Source organism: Cardiocondyla obscurior, linkage group LG16 (assembly GCF_019399895.1).
Source record: "Cardiocondyla obscurior isolate alpha-2009 linkage group LG16, Cobs3.1, whole genome shotgun sequence".
In the NCBI taxonomy this organism is placed as follows: domain Eukaryota; kingdom Metazoa; phylum Arthropoda; class Insecta; order Hymenoptera; family Formicidae; genus Cardiocondyla; species Cardiocondyla obscurior.
In genome coordinates this window covers 2,026,455-2,051,279 of record NC_091879.1, presented here as the reverse complement: position 1 = coordinate 2,051,279, position 24,825 = coordinate 2,026,455, and the positions used below count along the sequence as shown (strand labels likewise).

Below are 24,825 nucleotides of genomic sequence, written 5' to 3'. Positions count from 1 at the left end.
GTTTTTCTCCGCGCGTGAGAAACCTGTGGACGACGTGACGGCGGGAGAAACCCCCGTGCAATAACATATTACTTCTTACAATAATACTGTCCGATTGATAAACCGCTTCGCACGTGCGCCGCGCTCTGCCTATTATCTCGAATCTAGTCTTGCTGATTTGGCAACGAGAGAACACCTGCCACGCGCGCTTTCATGTAGTTTCCAATATGCCCGAAGCGAGTAATCCCATTGCGAACAATTCTGCGTAGCCGCGCGCCTCGAGATCGGCCGATTTCACTTTTGATTCGCGATCCCGTGCTCCTCCTCTTGCGCGATTCGCTCGGAGAAAGGGAGGCGCGGGGTGCCCTTTCTCCGGCTCCCCATTACAATCGCGGTGCGATGCGCGAACGAGTCGGGCCTCGAGATTTGCGCGATATGAGCGATAGGTCGCGAGGTAGAACAGGGCGCTGATATCATCGAATCGGAAGTGTTGCGTATTACAACTCTTTCCTTCGTTAGTCATGCTAGATGAAAGGAAAGTCCCGTTTCCATCGAAACCGAGGGGTGGGAGAGGGAGGGGGGGCTTAATTACGCATGGCGGTCTTTTTAGCGGCGCTAATTATCGGGCGAGTTTCCGCGTGCGCGGCCGAAATTACGAAAATGCCTTTCGCCGAGTTCTACCGCTTTCCGACTCTCTGCCGGAACAAGAAGCCGGAACGGCGGTCGTAATAGAGTATCGAATACACGCGATCGAAGGCGAGTAACGTGTCACGCCAGACGAAGTTCAAGGATGTTGACGCCGACGTGAGAAACCCACGCGGAAAATGCTCTCGGTCCGATGTTAATATTTCGTCTCGCTCACTCACGCTGAGAGGAAAAATTTATTTATTATAGAAGCCGACTGTAATTAATAATATTTTTAACGACAAGCGATTGAGTTAATTTTAAATATAATCGAGTTAATTATACGTACGATTGAGTTTATTATATTTATCGTTAAAATTTTTTTTAAATTATTGTTGAGTCTAAAGATAACTATATTCTTTTCTCAACGCGCTCGGAGAAAGAAATTCGAATGAAATCCGACGTACTCGGATTCAAGCTGAATATCAATTCGCTACTTGACTCAATTTCGCTCGCAAGGGAAAGGAGTACAAGAGGCGCAAGTTGCTTAGTGTGCATGATTTATTAAAGGACAGGCGTGTGAAAACAAACGAGTTTCCATATCTCTTTCGAGAGAGAACGGCAGTGGAGAAGGCTAGGGACGAAAATTCCAACGCAGTCGTTTTGCTCTTTGGTTTTTATTAAAAAGAAGCGAGAGACGTCGTACAGGGACGTCCGTTACAACGTTGTGAGAAGCACGCGGTGCGCGTGTTCTCGTAAATACTCAAGTGTCGATACTACGTGTCTAAGAAATCGTTAGCGGTGGCTCGGGGACCCGTAATCGTCTTTCGCGCCGGCTGTTCTGCAGATTCATCTTTTCACGTCGGATCCCACGGCGAGGACGACGCCGAGCTAGGAAAATAAATACGTCCGCGTTTTCCTCGCGCACCCGCGCTGGGAGGTAAATCTACTCACTGTGTCGGCCTCGAGTATAATTTCATGATATTTTTTACGTGCAAATACAATTGACTGAGCCATCGTAATGATAAAAATGTCGGAGTCAATTATATTTGCGGTTGGTAACATCATCGAATTGCAGTCGAGACTAGATTTTCCTCCCAGCGCGAGCCTCGAGCGACGAACTCGAGAGACTCGCTAGTAAAACGCTTCGTTAACGCTCTCGTACGAAAGACCAGCCGTTGGCCGTTGTTACGAGTCACATCGCTCTGTTTCCCTCCTCGACGTTCGAAAATTGTAGAAGAAGTGTTATCGCGATTGTGCTTTGTGATGCATGCCGGCGCAGTGGAGAACTCGCCAACGTCGGAAACTCCCAATGGCTATTTTTTTTTTCTTTCTTTTTTTTTTTAATTTCCGTTGATCAGCATGCTGGTTTAGTTCCAATTTTCCTCGCGAATGTACATATATATTTTTATATCTCTTTTTATGTACAGTATCGTGAACGAAATCGCGTCGGGTCGAATCAACTTAGTTCCCATTTGATTATTTGTTTTACCTCAACGCGTTTTCTTTGCCTTTTTGCTGTGTCTTCTCTTCCATTTTAACGAAGCAAAAAATCCTCCACTGCAATGCGGTCCCGATGCTAATAGCCTCCACCGTGTCCCCCGAAGTGTCCCCCGAAGTTCGATTCGTAGTCGCCTCCGTCACCCCCCGAGAATCCGTGGTCGTGCTCGTGCACTGGTACCGCCACCGGCACTTTTACGGGGTACGGTACGGGTTTCGGCACATGCACGGCCACCGGCTTTGTTACGTGGACCGGCACGGGTCGATCGTAAGGCACTTTCACGGCGTAGTGCACCGGCTTCTCGACCGGCACGGGCACCGGCTTCTCCACCGGGTACGGCGCCGGTACGGGTACTTTTACGTGGTAAGGCACTGGCTTTTCCACCGGATAGGGCACTGGCTTTTCGACGTGGACCTTGACCGGATAGGGCACCTTCTTCTCCACCGGGTAGGGCACCGGTTTCTCAACCGGGACCGGGTACGGCTTAGCTACGTGAACGGGATACGGTCGCTCGACGGGCACTGTCACTGGGTACGGGACCGGCTTTTCGACGGGGAAGGGCTGCGCTACGTGAACCGGGACCTTAACGGTGTACGGCACGGGCTTCTCCACGGGCACCGGCTGCGGCACCGGCACCTTCACGGGGTAGTGAATCTTCTTTTCGACCGGGTACGGCTGCGGGATGTATACCTTGTAAGGCACTGGCCTCTCGACCGGCACGTGAACGGGATAGGGTACCTTCTTCTCGACCGGATACGGCTGCGGTATATGAACCGGCACCTTTACCAGGACCTTTACGGGTACGGGAATCTTTTTTTCGACCGGGTAGGGCTGCGGCACCGGCACTTTGACCGGGTAAGGCACTTCCTTTTCCACCGGATAGTGGACCTTTTTCTCGACCGGGTACGGCACCTTCTCGGTCTTCACGATCGTTATTTGTTTGATCTTGCCGCCGTCGTCGCCACCGTAACCACCACCGCCACCGCCACCGCCACCGCCACCACCGTAGCCGCCGTCGTAACCGCCGCCGTAACCGCCGCCGATGTCGTGGCCGCCGATATCACCGCCGCCGAGGTCGTGTCCGCCGAGATCTCCGCCGCCTAAATCGTGCCCGCCGATTTCGAGGCCACCGCCGTCACCATAGCCGCCGCCGTCACCGTAACCGCCGTCGTCGTGTCCCCCGAAATCCGCCTCCGCGAAGTGGCTTAACCCGCGCTTATCCTGCTTCTTCTCGCCGGCGGCATTTTCGACTTGCTTGTTAAGCTCCTTCTTCTTCTCGCACACGGCCAAGGCCAAAAGCCCCGCCAACACCGTGAGAAACTGCAATAGAGACACGTTGCGTCAGTCACTCGCCCCCGCGGTATCGACGCGTTATCTCTTGAATCGTTGAAGAAATGCCGCGGAAAGTAGAATCACAAACGACCCCGATAGTACAAGATGGCTCTTTAAAATAATTATTTCTTTCAATTGCTTCTATTAAATTTTTTTTTTTTAATTTATTTTAATATTATTTGATGATTTAAATTTTAATTAAACTTTTATAAACGATTTAATGAAGAGTCAACGTTTCTCGCGGCTGTTTTTAGTGTGCGTCGTTGAAATTATATCGAAAGCTCGGCAGGATGATTAAGCGAAGTGGAGTTCAACTAATTTCGCCCCGAACTTACCAAAATTCTCATGTCTATCCAGGTCTCTCACGATCTGGTCAATGTCCAGACTTTACTGAATGCTTCCCCCCAAGGTGCCACTGTCTTTATAGCCCGCTTTCCCCCGACGCATATCGCGCGAGCCCCTCTGCACTCTCGCGGAAAAGTGAAACACACGCGTCTGACGTTTGCCCGACGTACACGGCGCATTACGGCCATTTTTTCCTCTCCTTTTTTTTATTATTATTATTTTTTTTCTTTTTCTTTTCATAAATCTCAGACACAAGCCACTGTGCTTCCATAATCGCGACCAGCAGCGTAGCCGCCGCGGAAAATTACGGAACACCGGAAGTTCCTTCGTTGTTAAAAAGAATCAAAACTAGAAAGTGCGCTCGTCGGAAATGAGAATGTTCCACCTCTCCTGTCAGTCAAAATAAATAAACGCGAGAAGCAATTATTTATTTCAACGAAGAGACAGAAAGGGAAGAAACAATTTTTTTTTAATATAACATTTTCTTAACTTATATTTTAATAGTTCTGGTATCAGCGGTGAGCATCTTGCCGAAAAAAAAGAAATCTTACAAACAGATGATTATTTTTCAACGTTTGAAAAATATTTATTCCACTCTTTTGTCAGCTAACGATGCATCCACAGGTTAAACTCTCGCGAGATCAAGGATCCTTGGTCCTTTCGATCTTCCTTTATCCACGCCAATGGTTTCCATTCCTCCTTCGACATCCGCCCTCCTCTTTCGGCCCAGTCAATCTCCCTCTGCCGTTTTACATCTCGAAAAATTTCTCGGCCGTCCGGCAGGATTCCGTGGCGACCCCCTCCGGATCCGGTTCCCCCCTTCCGGAAGGACGGGCGACGTAAGTTCTCTCGGCCGAGACGAGGTACACGACGGCGGAGACTTAACGGTCTCCCCTGCGGTCCGAGGGAGAGCGCGAGAGGAAGAATCGGGAATGGTAGGAGGAGAGGAAAAGTGAAAAGTGTCCGGCGCGAGGCTGGGGGGGACGGGGTGAGGAGAAGATACAGATCCTAGAACGTTGCGGGCCGCCGTGAGATTGACCGCGTTTACACTTCCTAGGAACGCCGCGAGGCAAATCGCGACTCCTGCGCTCCGAATCGGAAAACGATTGTTCGAAATCGAACGAGAGATTTCGGACGAACGTGGCATTACGCGCGCGGGCAGAATAAATATTTTATTTAAAATGTAATAGCCACTTCGCGCTTAGACTTTTTGTAGGAACGCCGCGAGGCAAACCGTGACACTCTTGCGCTCCGAATTCGAAGACGCTCGCCTCGGTACTTGACATTATTGCGGGAGAATCCGAAAGCGGCGATAATAATGAGCGCGATTAACGATCGGAGATTTGATTAAACGAGGCGCGCAATGATACCGAACGCTTTCCGCATCGCTAATCATTAGCAGACTCGGCTGCATATGTAACAGATCTAATTGCTTATCGCAATTAGAGAATGTACTAAAAGCGTGTTAATTGAAGGCAACAGCGAAGAAAGAGAAATTAAATGAGAGACGTGGACGATCGTTGCGTTATGTCCAGCGAGAAATTAATATTTACTTAAAATATAATATTTATTCCGCGAAAATGCATGGAGAAAAGTAAAACGAATTAATCAAGTTAGAGAGTTACCTTACTTGATCGAAGACTAGGGATAAATTTATTTAGAGCGCAGTCGTGCTCAAAATTTTAATTTTTAATTCAACATTCAAAGTTAGATGCGTATCTGCGAGTGATAGTTACACGGCGAGAGAACGAAAAAAGAAAAATAGAAAGAAGTAAGCGAGACTAATTATTGCTGAAGAAGAAAAAAGTGAACGTGCTCGGACATTACGTCGGCTAAAATTAGAGCAGATTAAACGCAGCTGAGATTCTTCGTGATACCGGCGGAAATTTCATTTTCACTGATTAATTTGTAAAGGATATTTTTATTAAATTACTCGAGCAAAAAAAAAATGTGGTAATTAAATTAAATAAATATACACGCAATTTAAAGTCTTTTTTTTTTTTTTTTTTTAATTTGTGGGTAAAATTAATTATATAAAAAAGATCTTTTGACAATTAAATTCACAAGCGTAAAAATATGTAAAGGTAAAATATTAGAAAATTATTTTTATTATGCCACATATTTTCTTTATTCTAATTGCGTTGAAACAAAGACTTCGTTTCCGTTACCGAGCTATTAGTTCAGAATACAAAACTCGATGCAGGTACTGGGGTAAAAAAAAATTCATTGTTTGCAATTCTTGTGTAATTAGCGGTATTCCTTGTAATGAGAACAAAGCCTCGTTTTATTACCGTCGTTTTATGACAGTTCTCCACTTCCTCTCCTCCTCTAATCGACCGAGAACGGACAGGAAAGTAACCGGGAAAAGCGATTTAAATCGTGTTTCGATTTTATTTACATACACATTAAAATTAGAAATTAAATTAACTCATATAAATTGGCAAAAGTCCATATACGCACATCCCGTTGCGTAAGTCTGTTAGAGAGCTCTGCGTTATGTAATTAAAAGAAGATTAATCACTTAACCATATGATCGTTTAATTAGAGATTTGAAACTTTCCCGAATACATCGCATGTTACTAAAAAAAAAAAAAAAAAGAAAAAGAAAAATAACCCTTAATTACGCTATAAAATATTTATATGCGATTGCTTTCCTTGAAAAAAAAAAAAAAAAGAAAAGAAAAAAAATTAATGTATCAATTTATAACATGCACATTATTACGTAAAAATATTTTATTCTCTGGCAACAGAATATTTCTGTCAAAATTAATAAAATACTCTACGATAATGACGCGCGCGCGGAAATACAAAAGTATCTCGTTATGATCGTATCTCATTACCGAGTACATCTGCGGTTTCATCGATTGAACGAGTCGCGAGCCGGCCACGGTAACCGCAAAAACTGCGCGCTTTCGCTTTCCAGCTGATCTTCCTTATCGTTGATACTGTTTTTGGTTCTCCAACCGAGCTTGACCGGTACCGGCACTTGCGCGAAGTACGGGAAGGGTTTCCTCACCGAGACCAGCACGGGCTTCGTCTCGTGCACTTCGTAGGGCTTGTTCACGGGCACCTTGATCGGGACGGAGTAGGGCTTCATCACTTCCATCGGAACAGGCTTCTCCACAAAATACGGCTGAGGGTCAGGCACTTTAACTGATATCGGCACCGGCCTCTCAACCGGCAATAGGTACGGCTTGTCGACGGGTACTTTGATTCGCACCGGGTACAGCTTAGACACTTCTAACGGGTATGGCCTGGCAATCTCCACCGGGTACGGCCGGTCAACGGCGACCTTCACGGGCACCGGCACCTTTTTTTCTACCTCGTAAGGAGTCGGCACTTTGACCTCGTACGGCACCGGCCTGTTCGCAGCGTAGGGCTGCGGTGCTGGCACTTTTTTTTCGACCGCGTACGGCTGCGGCAGCGGCAGCGGCATTTCGATTTTATACGGCACGAGGTTATCGAAGTTCACCGCGTAGGGAATCTGCCGCTCGACCTGATAAGTCTCCGGCACGTTCACGTAGACCTTGACCGGATAAGGCATTCTTTTCTCCACCGCGTACGGCTGCGACACAGGCACTTTGATCTCGTAGGGTACGTTCTTGTAAGCCGGATACGGGATCTTCTTTTCGATCGGCACTTTCTTTTCCACGGTCACGACCTTCTTCTCGCGCGTCTCTGTCCAACTCGCTTGCTCGCGCGGCAGCTCGCTTCTGGGAAACCTTCTCCAGGAGCTCGATAAATCGCCTAAGTGAACCTTTTTTGACCAAGCGTGGAAGTCTAGGTCGCTCACGTACGGAGGCGCGAACGCCGACTGTTGCGAATAGCCGCTCCAGTCGTCCACGTCTTCCTCTGATTCCACGTCGTCATCCACCGGTTCGTACCCAGGGCCATCGTTAAAGTCATCCTCCTTCTTTTCTTTGTCAGGATTTTTTTTAACGTGAGTGTAGGACTCGCTAACGATCTTAGACTCCGTCGTAGAATTTCCGCCGTCGAGAGCCTTTTCTACTGCTCTCTCCGCCGCCCTTTCGGCTGCTTTTTCCACTGCGAGCTCGGCAGCCCTTTCGAGTTCCTCTCTCTTGCTAGCCGATGACGTGAGGGCAATTCCAAGGCACAAAAATGCTATCAGACACTCCCGCTGTTTAAAAAAGTTTATTACGTAAAGGTACAAAAAATATTTTTCGTCTCGATCAAACATTCTCGAAAATTTAATAATAGCGATGATAATAAAAATAAAGTTTTATCTTTTAATATTAATTAGAAAAATTTAAATCTCTGTAATTATTAGATTTTTATATTCGCAAAGGAATAATGTCAAAAATTATAAAATTTAGTAAATTAAATAGATAAAAAATACCTGGTGTCTCATGATAGCCTTTGCGATCAAGACGATAGATCGATGGGTACTGAATCTAAGCGGAAAGGTGTTCAGCTATTATTTATACACCGTGGACGACTTTCGCCGGTTTAACCAGCTAGACCTTTATAGCCTTGCAGTACCTTATTCGTGACAATTATCTACGCTCAAATGATCATCATTGTTTTGCGGCATAATTACGAACGCCGATCGTTCGCCGGGAATGAATTACGCTACCTGCTTTAAAGCCGATGCAGCATGCTTAAGCAGCGCCGGTCTTCTTGAGAAAAATGCAAAAGTTTTTATTTAAAAAAAAATTTCCTTTTTTCTCTATCGTTAAACTACAGAACTTTCTGCTTACCTTTATTGTTTTTATTAATATTAAATTATTTCTCTCTTTTAAAAATAATTCTTAATAATAAAAATATTTTATTTTATTTAAAATTCAATTAAAAATTTCCGATTGTGAACTTAATTTTTACAAATATATAAAATATTTTGTATGTACTGTTAAATGTCTTCGAAAATAAGATCTTTTCACGCGTTTAAAATTTGATACGGAATTAATAGCGCGGATTAAAATTAACAAAATAATAAACATTTTCTGTGCAATTAAACGTTTGACATAAATGCGTGCGTCACCGGTTACTCTCGCGTTCTAGTTCGTTAATTTATGCGAGAAGAATGCCAGATTAAAGATATTATTTACGAGTGGCCAACGAAAGCGAGTAAGCACTTTCTATGCCAAATCGTAAAACTGAAAACGATTCTTGCGTCGCCGTGTTCTTACGTTCCCAGAACGTCCAGCTGCGTTTTCCAACGAACGGCAATCCCTCCCCGACGTTTTTCTCATCTGTCGCCGCGTGAACTTCCGGTAGCAGTAGTTGTTACGTTTTTCGTCGACGCTCAGGGTACCGCGAATTACGTGGCTGATTGTGCAGATGTAACATAAGTCTCGCGGGGGTGATTTCGAGAACGGATAATAAAAGGGAAATCTAATTACATGAAATAGACTTGAGTAATAAAAAGTTTGAAAAATCGTTTTGAGTAATCATAACCCACTGTTGCAATTAAAGGTTAACTATATAACGATTAGTATTCCTCACATCAACCACACGCCATATTTCCAGGGAAATGTAATTCAATCGCGTCTATATATTTTTTTTTTTATTAACAGAAACAAATAGCGTACGTTTATGAGTACCGCGCGATACGATCGGTACTTTCCTTGGCAACAAATTGAGTAATTCGAACGAATTTCCCAGATTAGTAGCGCCAAGTGAAACCGAAACCGAACCGGTGTAAAAGCGCTCCCCGCGTCGTGTCTCACCTCCGCGGAGTCGCACTTTCCCGGCTTGGTCGCGGCTGCGTTAACCACTTAACCGCTTATATTTATACACGTTTCTCGAAACTTTCTTCCGATATTTCCCGGAGGTACGAGAAAAAGAGAAGAGCCCCCTTCGTCACCCCCGACCGGGCGACAGCCGATTCTACTCCACTTTCGTTCGACTTTATCCCGCGCACCGATATTTTAACGGCGCAAAAAAAAAATGAAAAGAAAAAAAGAGAGAGAACGTATCGCGCTGTACTTTGAATAATAATAATGATAATATTAATGCGCCGGGTGTACGCGGATCGGACGCGGATCGCAGCCGGTGTGCTTGACAACACGGAAGCGCCTGAGTGAAATCGTAACATATGCCGCCTCGGATACTTGTTACGCGTGCTATAATCATTTATTTCGTAAAGCTGGCGCTCGCCGTAAAGAAAAGCATAAAGTGATATAAGAGCGGCGTATAACCGTAATTGCGCCGCGAGTAAGTACGTTAACCGCGGCACCGCTTCGCGCCGCGGAAATTCCGAGAGGCTCTCGAGATGCAGATTTGGAACTGTCTCTCGATAGTATCCAATAATACGCCTGTCGGCGTTAAGTCGCAACGGTTCAAAGTGAAAGTCGCGAAAGATCGTAAATTCAGATGTGCTTGAAACCGCGAGAATTGAGATTTTACAATTAATTTTTTATAATGATGGAAAACGATATCATTTCTCTGACAAGATAGATAGATAGCACAGTGCGCTTGTGATTCCCATTGAAGTAATCTTGGAATTACAGTTAGCCTGTGCCAGAAATCCACGCACTTGCATCGACTTCTGTTTCTACTAACACAATGCGCCTATTTTTTTTTTTTTTGCCGTCAAAATAAGCTCAGATCTGCAATTAGCCAGTGTTATAAATCCAAGCAGCACAGTTCTATTTTATACAGAGGCGTATCTACTGAAGAACTCGGCCGAAACTAATCTGGAAACGTGATGCGAGTTAATGGGAATTTATAATTAAATTGAAAGTCGATTTAAGATCTGTTGTATCACGTGCTCGGCTTTGATTTAATCAAAGGAGTTCTCAAATAGATATCTTGGGATGTAGTGACTTTTTTTAATCATTAGATTATGTTAATTGTCTTAAAATCAATGCTCTCGCGTATGTCATTGCAAATTTTTAATTTGTACTAAATATTACTAAAATTATTAAATCAACTGTTTGTAGTATTATAAAAAGAGGAACATATCACGCAATCGCAATCACGGTCATTATCGTTGAATTGACTATACCTTACGCGGATTAATTGCGACATGTCATTCCGGTTACGAGGCCGCGAAAGCGAAGGTAATTGATATTGAAACCATGGCAAAAAGAAATTTAAAACACACATTGTTTTGTTAAGTACTATGTATAACTGTTTTTCCTTCTCAAGATATTTATTCGATTGAATTTTTGCGAAATTAATATTTTAGATTTTAAACTGTGAATTCAAACTCGGGATATCGTGATCAGGCTAATTTTTATTTTATTTTATTTTACTTTTTTTATTTTATTAAACGTTAACTATTTATTTCACATTACAAGAATTCATAACAACACTTATGTACTACGATGAAAATCACGATTTCACAAATATATAATGAGTGCAGTAATAATATATGATAATGACGTACACGCAGGCTTCTTACAAACACTCGGGGGTAGAAAATTTTATACAGTATAAATAAATATCTCCCAAGAGTACGGGCAGTAATAAATGTCTAAAATGCTTCATCGTGTTCAGGTCTGCTGCATAAATCTTACGTTTCCTTAATCATTACATCCTCGTGTCGCGACACGCCGCGCCTCTGACAACTGCGTAGTCTTACAATATATTAATAATTTATTTTAATGATAAACTAGTTAATTTTTGCGCGTCTATCGATGCTGAGTGTCCTCCTCGATCGGCACCGCGACCGGTACGTCCACCGGATAGGGAACAGGTTTCTCGACCTGGTACTCGATCGGCTTGCTCACGTGAATCGGCACCGGCCTTTCGACGGGCACCTTTACCGGTACGGGGACGAATTTCTCCACGGCGTACGGCACCTTCTTTTCGACCAGATACGGCGCCGGCACCGGGACCTTCACCTTGACCGGCACCGGTCGGTCCACCGCAAACGGCACCGGCCTTTCCACCTTAACTCTGACCGGAACCGGCACCGGCTTCTCTACCGCGTACGGGACTAACTTCGAGATCGGTACTGGGTACGGTTTCGGCACCGGAATCGGCACCGGCCTCTCCACGAAAATCTTCACGGGGTAGCGAATAATTTTCTCGACTGGAAAGGGTTGAGGTATGCGAATCGGCACCTTTACCGGCACCGGCACCCTCCGCTCCACGGGGAACGGCTGCGGCACCGGGATTTTCACCTCGTAGTGTATTTTTCTCTCGATCGGATACGGCTTCGGAACGAATACTTTGACGGGCACCGGGCGATCGATCGGGACTTTAACCGGATATGGGACCTCTTTGACGACCGGTATCGGCCGTGGGATTTTGATAGGAACTTTTACGTAGACCTTTACAGGGTACGGGACTTTCTTCTCGATCGCGAACGGCTGCGGGATCGGTACTTTGACCGGATATAGGATTTTTTTCACTACAGGATAGCGTACGGTCTTTTCCACGGGGTACGGTACAGCGACCTTTTTCACGATCGTAACAGTTTTATCGTCGTTGCCTAATACTTGATAATCGTGCACGCTTTGCTCGCTTTTCCCTCCGCTGGCCAGTTCAACGGCGAAGTTTTTGTCGTAACCATTTTCGAAATTATGAGGAAAGGATTGAACGTGAGAATCTGAAACTAAACAATTATTTATATTATTTTACTATATTAATTAATATAAAAAAAAACTCTTTAATAAACCGTATAACAAAAATTAAATTAATTTTTATCTTACAAGCTGTTTATAACGTGGGCAAATAAATGTGTTAACTTCTGCAAAGACAACTTTATACATTTTTTTTTAAACAGCAAAGTACTTACATAGGTTGTCTTTAGGCTCCTCTTGTTCGGGTTTGAATACATCCACGTTGTAAGCGCTTCCTTCCGGCATATAATTGGCTCTACTTTGCCTTACGTGGAACGGTACAATTTGACGAACATATCGTGCCACGGGGAAGTGATCGTACTTGTATACGCGTCTATCGTAGTTGTTGCGAATCGGAAAACTCATTGCAGTGGCCATAAAGAGCGGCAATAAAAACCTCGCGTGTCCCTGTGAACAGCAAAACCCAAGCGATTTCACAAATCTCTTCCGCATTTTAGTACAGAGTAAATACTCGGAGATAATTTCGCATTTTATATATCAAACCCAAAAAGATTAAAAAAAAAAAAAAAACATTCTTTTCCGAAACGACTTACAGTTTTTTCCTTACGCACAACTCGATTAAATAAAACAAGAATTATATTGATTTTAGAAAAGGAAATTTAATATACTTTTATCACATAAATCGAAGAAGTTAATTATTTCCTGAAAGAAGTTTTTTTGAAATAGCTTAATTATTTTAACACATATGTTTTTTTTTATGATACTTGCATATTGCGGGAAAAAAAATTTACATCGTGCACTCTATTGCAATCCAACAGGATTTAATTTTTTAATTTAATTCGAGCACATTTTTTCGGACAAAAAATTCGCACAACACAATATAATTTTCGACACTCTTTCACAGCGACACTGAAACGTTTTGACGATATAGAAAGACGTACCCCATGTCCCATTCTGAGCGGCAAAGAAATTTCCTCTCTGAGAATAGATTCTTCTTTCTTCGAGCACGTTGCTCGAGTTAACAGTAAATAGATCAGTCGTATACTTTTACCATCTTTATATACGTAGCCGCAGAGGCGTGTTACCGATACAGAAGCTGGGTACACGCGATAGCTTCTTTAAGAGGGGATGGATCACTTTCGCGTTTCATTATCCTCGAACTACGAGAGTGAAAATCATTTTTTTTCCCAGCGGCGAGAATCATCTGGAAAAGTAATGGTTGCTGTGTACCCGCCCGTAAAAATAGTAACGCACGAGACGTTCACTTCTTTTACAACAGAGCCCCGATAGTTTTCTGATTTCGATCGCGAGTAGGAGTTGACGCTACGTTAATTCACACAATTACAGAAAAGAAGTTATTCTTAAATTGAAAACGTTTAATCTCATATTGCGTTAGTTGGAATATTCAAAAAGAGTTTTTCTTAAATTAAAAAATAAATTTTAGATTAATACTTATACCCGAGTGGAAATTGATTCCCGACGTTACCTAATAATTAGCTAGATAAATTTCCACTCGGGTATATTCAAATTAACTCAATCGTTGTTTTTCTTATGTACGAAATTAACATTGTCAATTTAAAAGTACCTTTTTTTCTTTTTTTTTAATTATTTAACTTGAGAGGAAGAAAATAAAATGTCAATTGTGAAAACTACTACGTTTAACAATTGCGTTTAGTAACTTTCTAAAGGTCTAACAGAGCTACTAAATTACTAATAGTACCAATCGTTCGTATCGGTAACAACGATCTTTATCGCCGAGCGTTATGTTACTCGTTCCGATGCGTGACGACGTCTTTGCTGCCGGAAACATAATCGGTCACTCTAAAACGTAGATACGGCCGTAAATTCAACAGGTTAAACTTCTGTTCTACGCACCGTTGCCTCGCCGAGATAAGTAACTGTCGTACGCAGAAAGTGAAGTGTCAAAGACCCGTTTGCGTTGGCGTGATTACGGAAACCTACGCGAAGCCGGACGGGCAACTGACCTGGACGATCGCTAAAAATCGATCCTTCTTCCCCCAGAAACTATAACTTACGATATTTGACTGCGAGTCTGTATAATTACGCCATGAAAAAATTATCGTACAATTTAAAAGATAATCAGAGTAATAATTTCTCAGTTATTTAATTAAGTAATCGGAATAAATAAAGAAATTTTTATTGATTTTAATTTTAAATAATATTTATTACTTTGATTAAATTTTGATTATATTACACTGGTTGATTAATTGATCAATGCGATTGACTCGATCACAGTTATATTATAAACATCGTAAAATTATGGCGATGTTTGAAAGCTAGATTTTTCTCTTACAACGAACACGTGCCGATTAATTTTAAATTATATAAAACAATTCCGCGGATTATGTAATCGAGAACTAGGCTCACCTTTACTCTCGCGAAAGAATTATCTAATATTATATCCGATATTAATTAAATTATATAAACCGTTCTCTTTAACGCGCGTACTCGTTTTTTACTAGATTATTGGAGCGTTTGAGTTGATTATACCGCACACGGGCTTATTATTCGAGGTGGTAAACTGAACTCGCGCAAAGAAAGCAAATCGATCGTATAGATCGACATATTAGACGTCTGTTCGCGCCGAGAAAAATATAATCACTCTCGGCCGCAACTATAATTTTATATCTCCAACCCACAAGCATAATTGATTCAATTATAATTTTTATCAACTATAATTTCATGATATTTATTACGATAAATATAATCGAGTCAGATTATATTCTTCTCGGCGGCGTGAAAAAGCGATAACGGCGCGAGACGTTTTGCGGTGTAATTGCGTTGCAACGCGATCGCGTCGAATGGCACAATTTTTCCAATCCCGAGGAGAAAATGACGTTCCGGTTGTTCCGCGTCGCGCGCACATCGTTTTGTTCGGATTTCGCGACGGGCACGCGATCACGGCCGCGGTCCGCGGATCACCGAATCTCATTATCGTCTCTCGTCTACGCGCTCGCGTGCCCGAAGATTTAACGCTCGAGTGCCCGGACGCGTTATCGCGATAATTAGTCGCGCGGTCCACACGTCGTTACCCGCGATCTCGTGAATATTTCGCAAATTTTTCACGACGCGCGTACGGCTCTCGGAGAGAGCTTCGGCCGAACGGACGGATCGTTTATCGAGGATCCACAGGCTGAGAGAAACCGCAGCGGAGAGGCTTTCAAATCCAATTCACGAGGGATTACGGTTCGACGCTTTGTCGCGCTCAGAGAGAAAAAGATTATTAATTGCTTCTGGCCGTCGATGATTTTTAATGAATAAATTAAGTTGACCTGACCATTCTCATCGCCGTAATGATTGAATCAATTATATTTATCGTTAGAAGTATCAAAATATAGTTGAGGCTCAATTTATTTTTCTCTCTCTCTCTCTCTTTCTCTCTCTCTCAATGCGGCAAACAGCATCGTTAAAATTCATCTAAAACAACATTCGGTTAAATCGGTCGCTCTCAATTCGAAGACGAGGAAGTTGAGAACGGAAACGCGTACCACTTTTGGAGGTGCGCTTCACGCTTCCGGATATCTAGATTATGGCATAAATGCGCGTGATTCGTTAAGCGATAAAGTGAAGGAAAAAGACGCGTCAGTGCGCGAATAAAAACGTAAGAATAAATTTGCCGAGATTCCCGTTCGCGGGCGGGAATACGATTTTTTTTTTAAATCGCCGACGTGGCTGGCTTCTAACGATAATAGTAATTTTCCTTTCCTCTCACGCGTGATGGACCGTCTCGTTGAGAAGTCAGTCTTGCGCGACTAATCGTATAATAATATTTCATCTTTCAATGTACTTTTCAATTACGCCTCTTTACATGGCGCACTCGGACCCGCGAGATTCACTCGATTCGAGCCTGAAACGTTCGCGACCGGCCAGTTACCCGCACGCTGAAAGCAGGAGAGAAGACGAATCGTACATCGTAAGTTCGTAAATCATCGCTAAACGCGATATTTGCGGATTAAAAGCAAATAAACTCGTCGCGCGTGAACCTATCTTCGCAATTAACGTTTTTTTTTTTATCGCTTTTTAATCACGACGGGACCACATGCTCCGTACGCTCGTAAACTTTCTTACGTCTTTACGTACAGATTTTGCCTTCACTCTCGAGACCGCCTCCGTTATTAAAGCGCGTACTTTCTAGCTCGTATAAGGCGACGTAAAGATAGCGCCGTTTTAATTATATTCATTATTTATTCTTCTAACTCTTTACGTCTCTCTTTAATTTTATGCGATAACTATAAGAGCTTTAGGTTATTACGTCACCAAGTCATAACGTTGAACTTAGCAAAATATGGGGAGTAATGGGCGACACTCTGAGAGAAGAATATAATTACTTGTTAAGCCAGCTATAATTTTATGATATTTTTAATGATTAATATGATTCGAATTAATTACACTTAGAATTAAGTTTATCATACTTATCATTGGGGATATTATGAAATTATGGTTGGGGTCTGGATGTCACTGTATATTTTTTTTTTAATGCAGCAAGATTTGGGGAAAAATTCGATAAATTATAGTTATTGACTGCATGTGTTATTTTACAACTGCATTGCGACTGATGACCCCGGGTTAAAATTGTAACAAATTACCGTTTATAAGGGCAATTGCAATCAAACGCCCCTTTGCAAATGTCGATCGGAGAGCAAGAAGTGGATCATGATACGTTCGCGTCATTACTTTCGTTTATCGCGTATCGTGTTCTCACAGTACAATTTAGAGTATATTAATCTTGAATACTCATCGCCGTTTAAACATTATCTGTAGTAGCTGCAGTCGATACTATTTCTCACGACGGTATATTCCGGATAAATTGCACAAATCGCAACAGTTTAAAATATCGGCGCGCGGTAGGCACAAAATAAAAAAAATACAAAATCGGATTTTAACACAGACATTAAAATTATGCCTTAAAGTCATCAATTGAGCTTAATTATTATTAATTAATTTTTTTTTTTTTTTTAGAAACTTGTTTTTAATTTTAAACTAGTTTATTTTTTATTTTTAATGTTTAAAAAGTCTGTGAAGCTTTTTAATATTTTTTCGTAATTATAAAAAAATAAATTTAAAAAAAATTATTTCTGGAAATTGTCAAATAACTTCATTGACGATAAATGTGAAAGCGACTGGCTGCCTTACCGGTTACCGTCGTCAGAAGCAGTTCAGAGAAACGCCGTTTCTTTTGTGAGATTCTCTCTAAATCTTCATGCAATAAATTATAATATTAAATTAATTTCTGGAACATTAATGAACGATTCTTAACATAAATGTTTAACTTCTCAGTAAAAAAAAATTAATTCGTTAAATAAAATAATACAATAGACACAATTAAAACTTATAAAATTAATCAGTTTAAGTTTTATTAAATTTCGCAAACGCGACAAGTCTTTAATTAATAAAAAAATTAATTTTTTCTTTTTACTTTATCCTGATTGCGATGTTTAACGTTACGAACGTGCGTGGGCAGCTTCGTTTCAGAGATGAAACAAATATCGCATGAAATGTCAAATAACTGGCTTAGGATCCTCTCACTCTAAGTGATTAGGTGATAGGACATTTCGTAACGGAATTACCAGCCACGGTGGATAAACATAATCGATGGCGAAACTTAAATTATTAGTGTGTTTAAGACGATTTTATTTTCACCTCCACTTGATTTAAATTGGTAAATTGAATTTCGCAAGTCCGCCTGGGGTCTCCGCGAGGCATAATTACTATACGGAATCCGATATGTCCTCTCGCGTGTCGATCGCGACAATGACCGGCAACTCGATCTTCCGACGCACGATTAAATGTCAGGATGGGATTTCTGCTAAAACGAGATTCGTTCGATTCGCGCGGAAAGAAGAAGGGTCAAATCTCAAATCGCAAATATAATTTAAAGTCCGTCAAAGGTCTGACATTTAAGCAGGCTACCAGCCTTCTCACGTTACGCCGCGCGGTGTTCGTGATCTCAGGATCTCCCGGCATCGGGACACGATGTATTTGTTTTTTTTTTTTTTTTTTTTATTTTTTTAACGAAGGGCAGAGTGACGTCGCGCGATAATTGTCTTACGGTAAATCGCGGGGAGTCAAGGCGAAGAGGCGCGGCGGGAGGACGGGCAGAGGAAGGTAGCGAAAGGACACCGCGGGGCCTGGAAAACGGACGAAAGGGGAAGTGGACCGCGCGATCTTTCCCGGCGAAGGGGAGAGACTCTTACTTTCAGCCTCGACGTCGCGTGCGCTAATGGCGGCGATTGCGTAAGCCGTTCCCGCGCGTCGGAGACGAGCACGTAAGCCGTTGCCTCAAGTCGTGAGTCAAGTGGCAAAGCCGCGCGTTCCCGGCCAAAGAAGTGGGTCGTGGCGAGAAATTGGTCGCGGATGCACCGGAGAGGCCTCGCCTGCGACCATCGGTGACCAGAAGGCATTGAAAAAAAAAATGCAGTTACTTTTAGTCCCGAATATAATTTTATTAACTTTATATTTCTTTTTTTTTTATATTTTTTAAATAGGATATGATTGCATATATTCGAAATACTTTTCACGTTAAAAATATTCTTGAAGTAGTTTTTTTTAGCGAGACGTTAGGAAATTTAACCTCAGCGAGTTTTTGGATATATTTGACGTCCTTAAAGAATTAGAATAAAGTGCAGAGTGGGTTACGATCAAGGTTATCGATTCGACGGAAACTCGGAGCCGGAAACTGGGTCGAGAACTTGTCATTTAATTTCGCGCTGTCGATGGAATACAGTGACATTTATTATGAACAATAAACAGATAAGAGTAAAGATCCGAGCTGTCTTGAAAAACTAACATTACTCCCGGGATTTTTTTTTTAATAAATGACATTTTATTATTATATTTTACATTTATTTTTTAATATCGATATTACTCATATAATATTACATAAAGACTTATATATATTATATTAAAATTAAAATGTTAGAGCTTTATTTACAATTATTTTACATAAGTGTGTTATTTGCAAATATTTCAATAGTTGTCAAAAATGTTTTAATCGCGCGTTGTTTTAATTAATATTCTTTTATTATTAATACATTATTTCTTTTACAAAAAAAAAAAAAAAAAAGGAGGACTGAGGAAAGTGAAATGATTACATAAGACGCGCCAACGCGCACTGTTACTTTACATTAATATTTATTTTATTTTCCGTACAAAAATACATATACTTTGCTAATATCGGTACAAAAGTAAGACAAGCGAGTTGCCCTCGAGCGAAGATCGCTAAAGACGAGTACACCCCTACTGGTCATTCGTTCTTCCTAACTGGCACACGTCGCCGTGTCGCGTTCTCGTTGCGATCGGGCTCGAAGGTACGGTCGCCCGATGCGCGATCGTCCACCGGGGATCGTCCCCGGTCCAGGTACAAAGTGGCGGATATCGCTGCGCCGCACGGCAAACGCTTTTCGGATCGGTGACCTTCGTAATCCTAAGACAAGATCCTCGCGGCGATCCGCCGTCGTCGCGAGTATTCAGCGCGACGACGGCGGACCGGCCCAGCCGAGAGGTAGCGGCATTTAGTGATGACCGTAACCGTAGTCACCGCCCTCGTATCCACCTTGGTAGTAGCCTCCGTGATCGTGATGCTCGTGATGGACTGGCACGGCTACCGGCACCTTCACCGGGTAGGGCACGGGCTTTTCCACCGGGTAGGGCACTGGTTTCTCGACGTGAACGGGATACGGCCTGTCGACCGGGATCTTAACCGCCACCGGCACGGGCCTCTCCACCGGGTAGGGTACTGGCTTCTCCACCGGGTACGGGTGCGGTACTGGTACTTTCACGGCGACTGGCACAGGCTTCTCAACGGGGACCGGATACGGCCTGTCAACGGGTACTCTCACGGGGTAGGGCACCGGCTTTTCGACCGGGTAGGGCACGGGCTTCTCGATGTGCACGGGGTACGGCTTGGGTACGGGCACGTGGACGGGACGGTCAACTAGGACTTTGACGGGGTAGGGCACTGGCTTCTCGACCGGATACGGAGCAGGCACGTGGACTGGGACCCTGACGGGCACCGGGACTGGCTTCTCGACGGGGTACGGCTGCGGCACTGGTACTTTTACTGGTACGTGAATGTGTTTCTCAACGGGATAGGGCTGCGGCACGTAGACCTTGACTGGAACTGGACGGTCGACTGGAACGTGAACCGGGTATGGGACCTTCTTCTCTACCGGATACGGCGCCGGCACGTGCACGGGCACCTTCACGAGAACTTTGACGGGGTAGGGTACGTGCTTCTCGACCGGGTACGGCTGCGGCACGGGCACTTTGACGGGCACCGGGACGGGCTTCTCTACTGGGTAGGGCACGTGCTTCTCCACGGGGTAGGGCACGGCAACGTTCTTCACGACGGTCACGGTCTTTACGTGGTGGTGGTCGTGACCGCCATCGTATCCTCCGCCGATGTATCCTCCGCTGTATCCTCCGCTGTATCCTCCGTATCCGCCATATCCACCCCCGATATCGAGGCCGATGTGTCCGCCGGAGCCAATGTCGTATCCGCCGTCATAACCGTAACCGTAGCCGAGACCAAGCAAGCCGCGCTTCTCTTGCTTCTTCTCCGACTTCTCCACCGACTTTTCGGCTTTCGCGGTCTCCTCCGACAGCACAGATGCAACCGCGAGGGCGGCAACTGCCACGTAGACCTGAAAAATAATATAAAAAAAAAAAAAATCCAATGCCGTCTCTACTTTCACGCTCGATGCGAAATAATGTCAATGTTGCGATTTATCATCCGGGATCGACCGAGTGACGCACGTCGGGGAACTGCATCCGCGAGGTAAACTTTTCTACTAATAACGTATGCAGTAATGCACATGTCGTCGAGGTCTTCGCGGAATGTAAAAGTTTAATAAGAAAATAAATTTTAAATAATAGAAAAAAATGTATGAAAATGAAGGATCGTTTCTCGTCTCGAATTAAATCCGCAGTACATCACCGCACGATGCAGCGGACGTTTTCTCGGGATAAAAGCTAAATGAAATTGAAACGCCGCGGGAAACTAAAATGACTCGTTCACTTCGCGGCAAAGTGAAACTCTCCGAGAATCGCGCGGCCCAAGATTACTAACGTGCGGTGAATCGCAAGGTCCGTTTGAAAACGGAAGGAGAGCACTCTTTAAGAAACTTGCTCACGGACTCCCCGAGAGATTCACACCCCCCCTCTCCCCTCCCCTTCGCGTTGAAGATTCCTCCCGGTCACTGTTCCGCCCGTTATTTTCCCCCCGAGTCTCTTTGCTACACTTCTCGGACGCGTGTCTCCCCGAAGAGTATCCCCGACGCGGCGACCGCAAAGTCGGCGATGGACGTACCAGGATTCTCATTTTTGCTTTCGCGACGTTCCGGGTGCGTCCAGGAGTGAACTGGATGCTGATTGCCGTCGATTCCTGGCCTTATATACGCGGCACACTTTCGCCTTCGCCACCCGGGGGCCCGACGGGGCCCCAAGTCGCGTACCCCCACGTTACGCCTCTTTGTTCAGCTACGACGACGACGGTCCCACCGTCTCGAGCCACCACTCCCCCCTGGGACGGACACCACCCCCCTCCCCCGCCCTGCGAACAGCCGCGAAGAAACGCTTCTCTCCTTCTTCCACGAACAGGTTTCATTCTCTTCCTCTTTCGAGTACTCGCCTGGCTTCCTTTTTTTTTTTCTCTTTTTTTTTTCTCTCGTCGCATATCTTCGCAAGTACCTTCAAGCTTTGGTTTTATACGATACTTTCTCTGGGCGAGCGTGCCGATCGTTACCGTCGCGGACTGCCCCACGGTGTCGGAAGCTGCCAGCAGGACCATGTCCGCGTGCCTTCCCAGTTTAGACGAGCGTACAAGTTAACGCGGCACGTGAAAAGTCACCTCTTCGCACGTAACGAGGCGCCCAAAGTTTAATCGCGTTCTGTTCGTCAATAAATCTGTCGGGCCGATATGGATACATCGTGCGGGAACGCGACACGCGTCAGCGCAGCTGTCAATCGGCGTTGACATCTCTTACGCGTGAGGGAGAAATTTACGTCGATACCAGTTGAATATAAAAAAAAAGTTGGAAATCAAGTTCTGTCGATATTTGGCGTTTTATTGATTCTCTATATTAGGGTTACCTCCGCCTCGAAACGCACGATTTGAGAAGGAACGCGTTGAAGTCTGCCGTTAAATTTTTATCACATTGAAATAAAAATATATTTACTTTTAGACTCGATTATTATTTTATATTTTTTATGATGAATATGACTGAAAAGTGTAAGTTAAGCTCGGAAGAAATTTGATTTTTTTATTCATTATTATTATTTTATTATTAATATTTTATTATAATATTTTATTATTTTTCTCTTTATTATTATTATAAAAATTATAACTTTTCCGACAACGTAGCAGTTCTCGGTACCCCGCGACTAGAACGGAAATCGGCGGAGCCCTTCCGGGGGGGTATCGAATCGCAATCGTCGAAACGCGCAATCTTCGATTGCGCGCTTTGCGAAACGTCGGAGTTGCCGCGAACTATACGCGACCTATTGTCTGGTCGAACATGAGAAAATCGTATGTTCTCAGTAAGCTTCGTTAATATAATCCCTCTTTCGACACTCCTCGTGCGCCTCTTTTTGCGCGAGAAATTACCTATCCGCGATACACATACACACGCGCGTTATACGTAGGACATTGACATATGCCAACCCAGTTTCTCTGTCAGCAAATTACACTAATTTCCCATCCTTTTCCTACAATTCCGTGTTCCCCTGCGAGAATACATAATTCACATTCCGGCGTTACGTCTGGTCTCCGCCGTATATCTTCGACATTGTAAATTTCCCACTTTCCACGCCGCCGCTTCCGAACGGCTGCCCGATCGAACCCGCAGATATTCTTCTATCATTTCAGTCGCGATATCAAATTTATGCAACATGGTCCTTAAATTATTTAAATCTCGAAGTAGTGAATAATTGATTCAATGCCATTTGTGTGTTAAAAATAATATATAAAAAAAAGGGTACTCCATTTATTTTAGCTCGACAATTTGCATTCAGTTCAACGAGTGACTAAGAGCAATGTTCTTTTATTATTTTTTTTTTTTTTTTTTTCGAGTGACACAGAAATTCCTTTCGTTTTCCAATTCTTCCCCACACCTCTCCGCGAACTGGCCGCAGTGACGCAACGTAACGCACGTTTCAGCTACATGCCGTTCGATACGTCATTTTTCGTGGCGATCGGCTGCAACGGTCACGCGAATCGCGCGCGGACCGACATCGTCATCCATCCTCTCCCTTTCGCCATTGCCGTTCCGTTTTCGTCCGCACCTCGGGGCCTCGTAAGCGGTGCCCCGACGCCTCGTAACGGCGCCACGTAATAGTGCGCGTGCACGCAGAGGGAAATATCACTCCACTGTCGAGAAGAGCAGTTACTTCATTTACTTTCTTTCTTTTAAGTAATGGTCTTCCTCGACAAAAATTATGTCCTCGCACTTTTGCCTTCGAACGAAATATCGGATCACGGTGATCCAGAATAACTTGACGATTAACCTTTAAATTAAATATAATATAATAATTTTAATAAATATAATAATGGTGTGATAAAAATTTTAATTAATTTTATTTGTCAATTTTAATATTTACTTAAACATCCGTTTCGTCCTGTAAGACGGTATTCACTCGAAGGCGGTATGCATTTTTTTTCCACGCGCACTCGCGAGATGCAAACGCCACGCGGAGCGCGTCAGATCGCTTTATCTCACGCCGATCTCGTGGGTGCACCCCGTCGCTCCCTTTCGTGAGACACGCGGCACGATCTCGCTCGGCCCCGACTAAGTTCCGTTTTCCTCCTCCTCCGCGTGCGGCCAAGTATGTCGATGTTTACCGGCGCATTATCCACGAGATCGTGATCACCTTACGCGACAAAGCGGCGTTATATCAGCTCCACCCAGCAAATGATACCACGGCGCACAGGGTACAAGTCTCCCTTTTTTTCCTTCTGGGTTTTTTTATTTTTTTATTATTTATTTTTTTCTTTTCATGGGGCGAAAGCGACGTGCGTTCCGCAACGCGGAATGAAGGAAGAGGAAAAGAGATCCCTTTTCCCGTTTCGAGAGATACAATTTCGCGCGCCTTGCTTCGTCATGTAACAATGAACAGTCAGAGGCAAAAGCTCTCGAAAGCGGTTTCATAATGCGGCGGGGACCGATTCTCTCGAAATTAGACAAGGTAGAAAGGGGAAATTGAAATGGAATTTCAGCTGCGAAATGAGAGAAAGTCAAGCCGGCGGGCAGTGGGGCTTCAATTTGAGATGCATTTATTTCACAAAGGATTAATTTCGATTCCGCGCGTGTCGATGACAGGATTTACGCGGTATTACCGAATTCTCGTTGTATCTTTTTTTGTTCGACTTTGTTACAACCGTATTTTTATCTCGTCTTTTCAACTATTAATTATATATAATTAACAAGAAACGCTTCGCGGTTCCAGTTTCGGTGGTTTTACCGTTTTCTTGTGAAAAAGATCGGACACGATTGAAACTACCTGGCTGGCCATTCAGGGCGAAGGTTTCGACTGCAC

General features: G+C 43.7%; 5 protein-coding genes across 8 annotated transcripts in view; 1 reads left to right on the top strand and 4 right to left on the bottom strand.

The window, feature by feature from the left end:
• Positions 1–24,825, top strand: part of Ance-3 (angiotensin-converting enzyme Ance-3) — a 60,633-nt gene that overhangs the window by 10,063 nt on the left and 25,745 nt on the right. The window lies entirely within an intron of this gene.
• Positions 2,077–3,445, bottom strand: LOC139109109 (uncharacterized; the record flags this gene model as incomplete). Its single annotated transcript, XM_070667930.1, has 1 exon — positions 2,077–3,445. A coding segment is annotated over one exon (1,263 nt), but the record flags the coding sequence as incomplete, so codon positions are not given.
• Positions 6,639–9,096, bottom strand: LOC139108899 (probable serine/threonine-protein kinase kinX). The gene has a single exon (XM_070667557.1). The coding sequence runs from the start codon at positions 7,977–7,979 to the stop codon at positions 6,639–6,641; it is 1,341 nt and encodes a 446-aa protein (XP_070523658.1). The 5' UTR covers positions 7,980–9,096.
• On the bottom strand, positions 10,430–13,852 carry LOC139109111 (uncharacterized). The gene is made up of 2 exons (XM_070667933.1): positions 12,489–13,852; positions 10,430–12,305 (listed from the first exon to the last, which is right to left on the bottom strand). Exons 1-2 carry the CDS (start codon positions 12,763–12,765, stop codon positions 11,377–11,379), a joined length of 1,206 nt encoding a protein of 401 aa, XP_070524034.1. The 5' UTR covers positions 12,766–13,852; the 3' UTR covers positions 10,430–11,376.
• Positions 19,409–21,762, bottom strand: LOC139109107 (uncharacterized). Its single transcript, XM_070667928.1, has 2 exons — positions 21,602–21,762; positions 19,409–20,936 (listed from the first exon to the last, which is right to left on the bottom strand). Exons 1-2 carry the CDS (start codon positions 21,611–21,613, stop codon positions 19,806–19,808), a joined length of 1,143 nt encoding a protein of 380 aa, XP_070524029.1. The 5' UTR covers positions 21,614–21,762; the 3' UTR covers positions 19,409–19,805.

What these genes read in the sequence shown, in the direction of transcription:
- LOC139108899 (XM_070667557.1), bottom strand. Translation starts at nt 7,979, where the DNA reads ATGTTTGATCGAGACGAAAAATATTTTTTGTACCTTTACGTAATAAAC.
- LOC139109111 (XM_070667933.1), bottom strand. Translation starts at nt 12,765, where the DNA reads ATGCGGAAGAGATTTGTGAAATCGCTTGGGTTTTGCTGTTCACAGGGA. An exon ending in GGAGCCTAAAGACAACCTAT is followed by an intron (nt 12,306 to 12,488) that starts GTAAGTACTTTG and finishes ATAATTGTTTAG; the next exon opens with TTTCAGATTCTCACGTTCAA.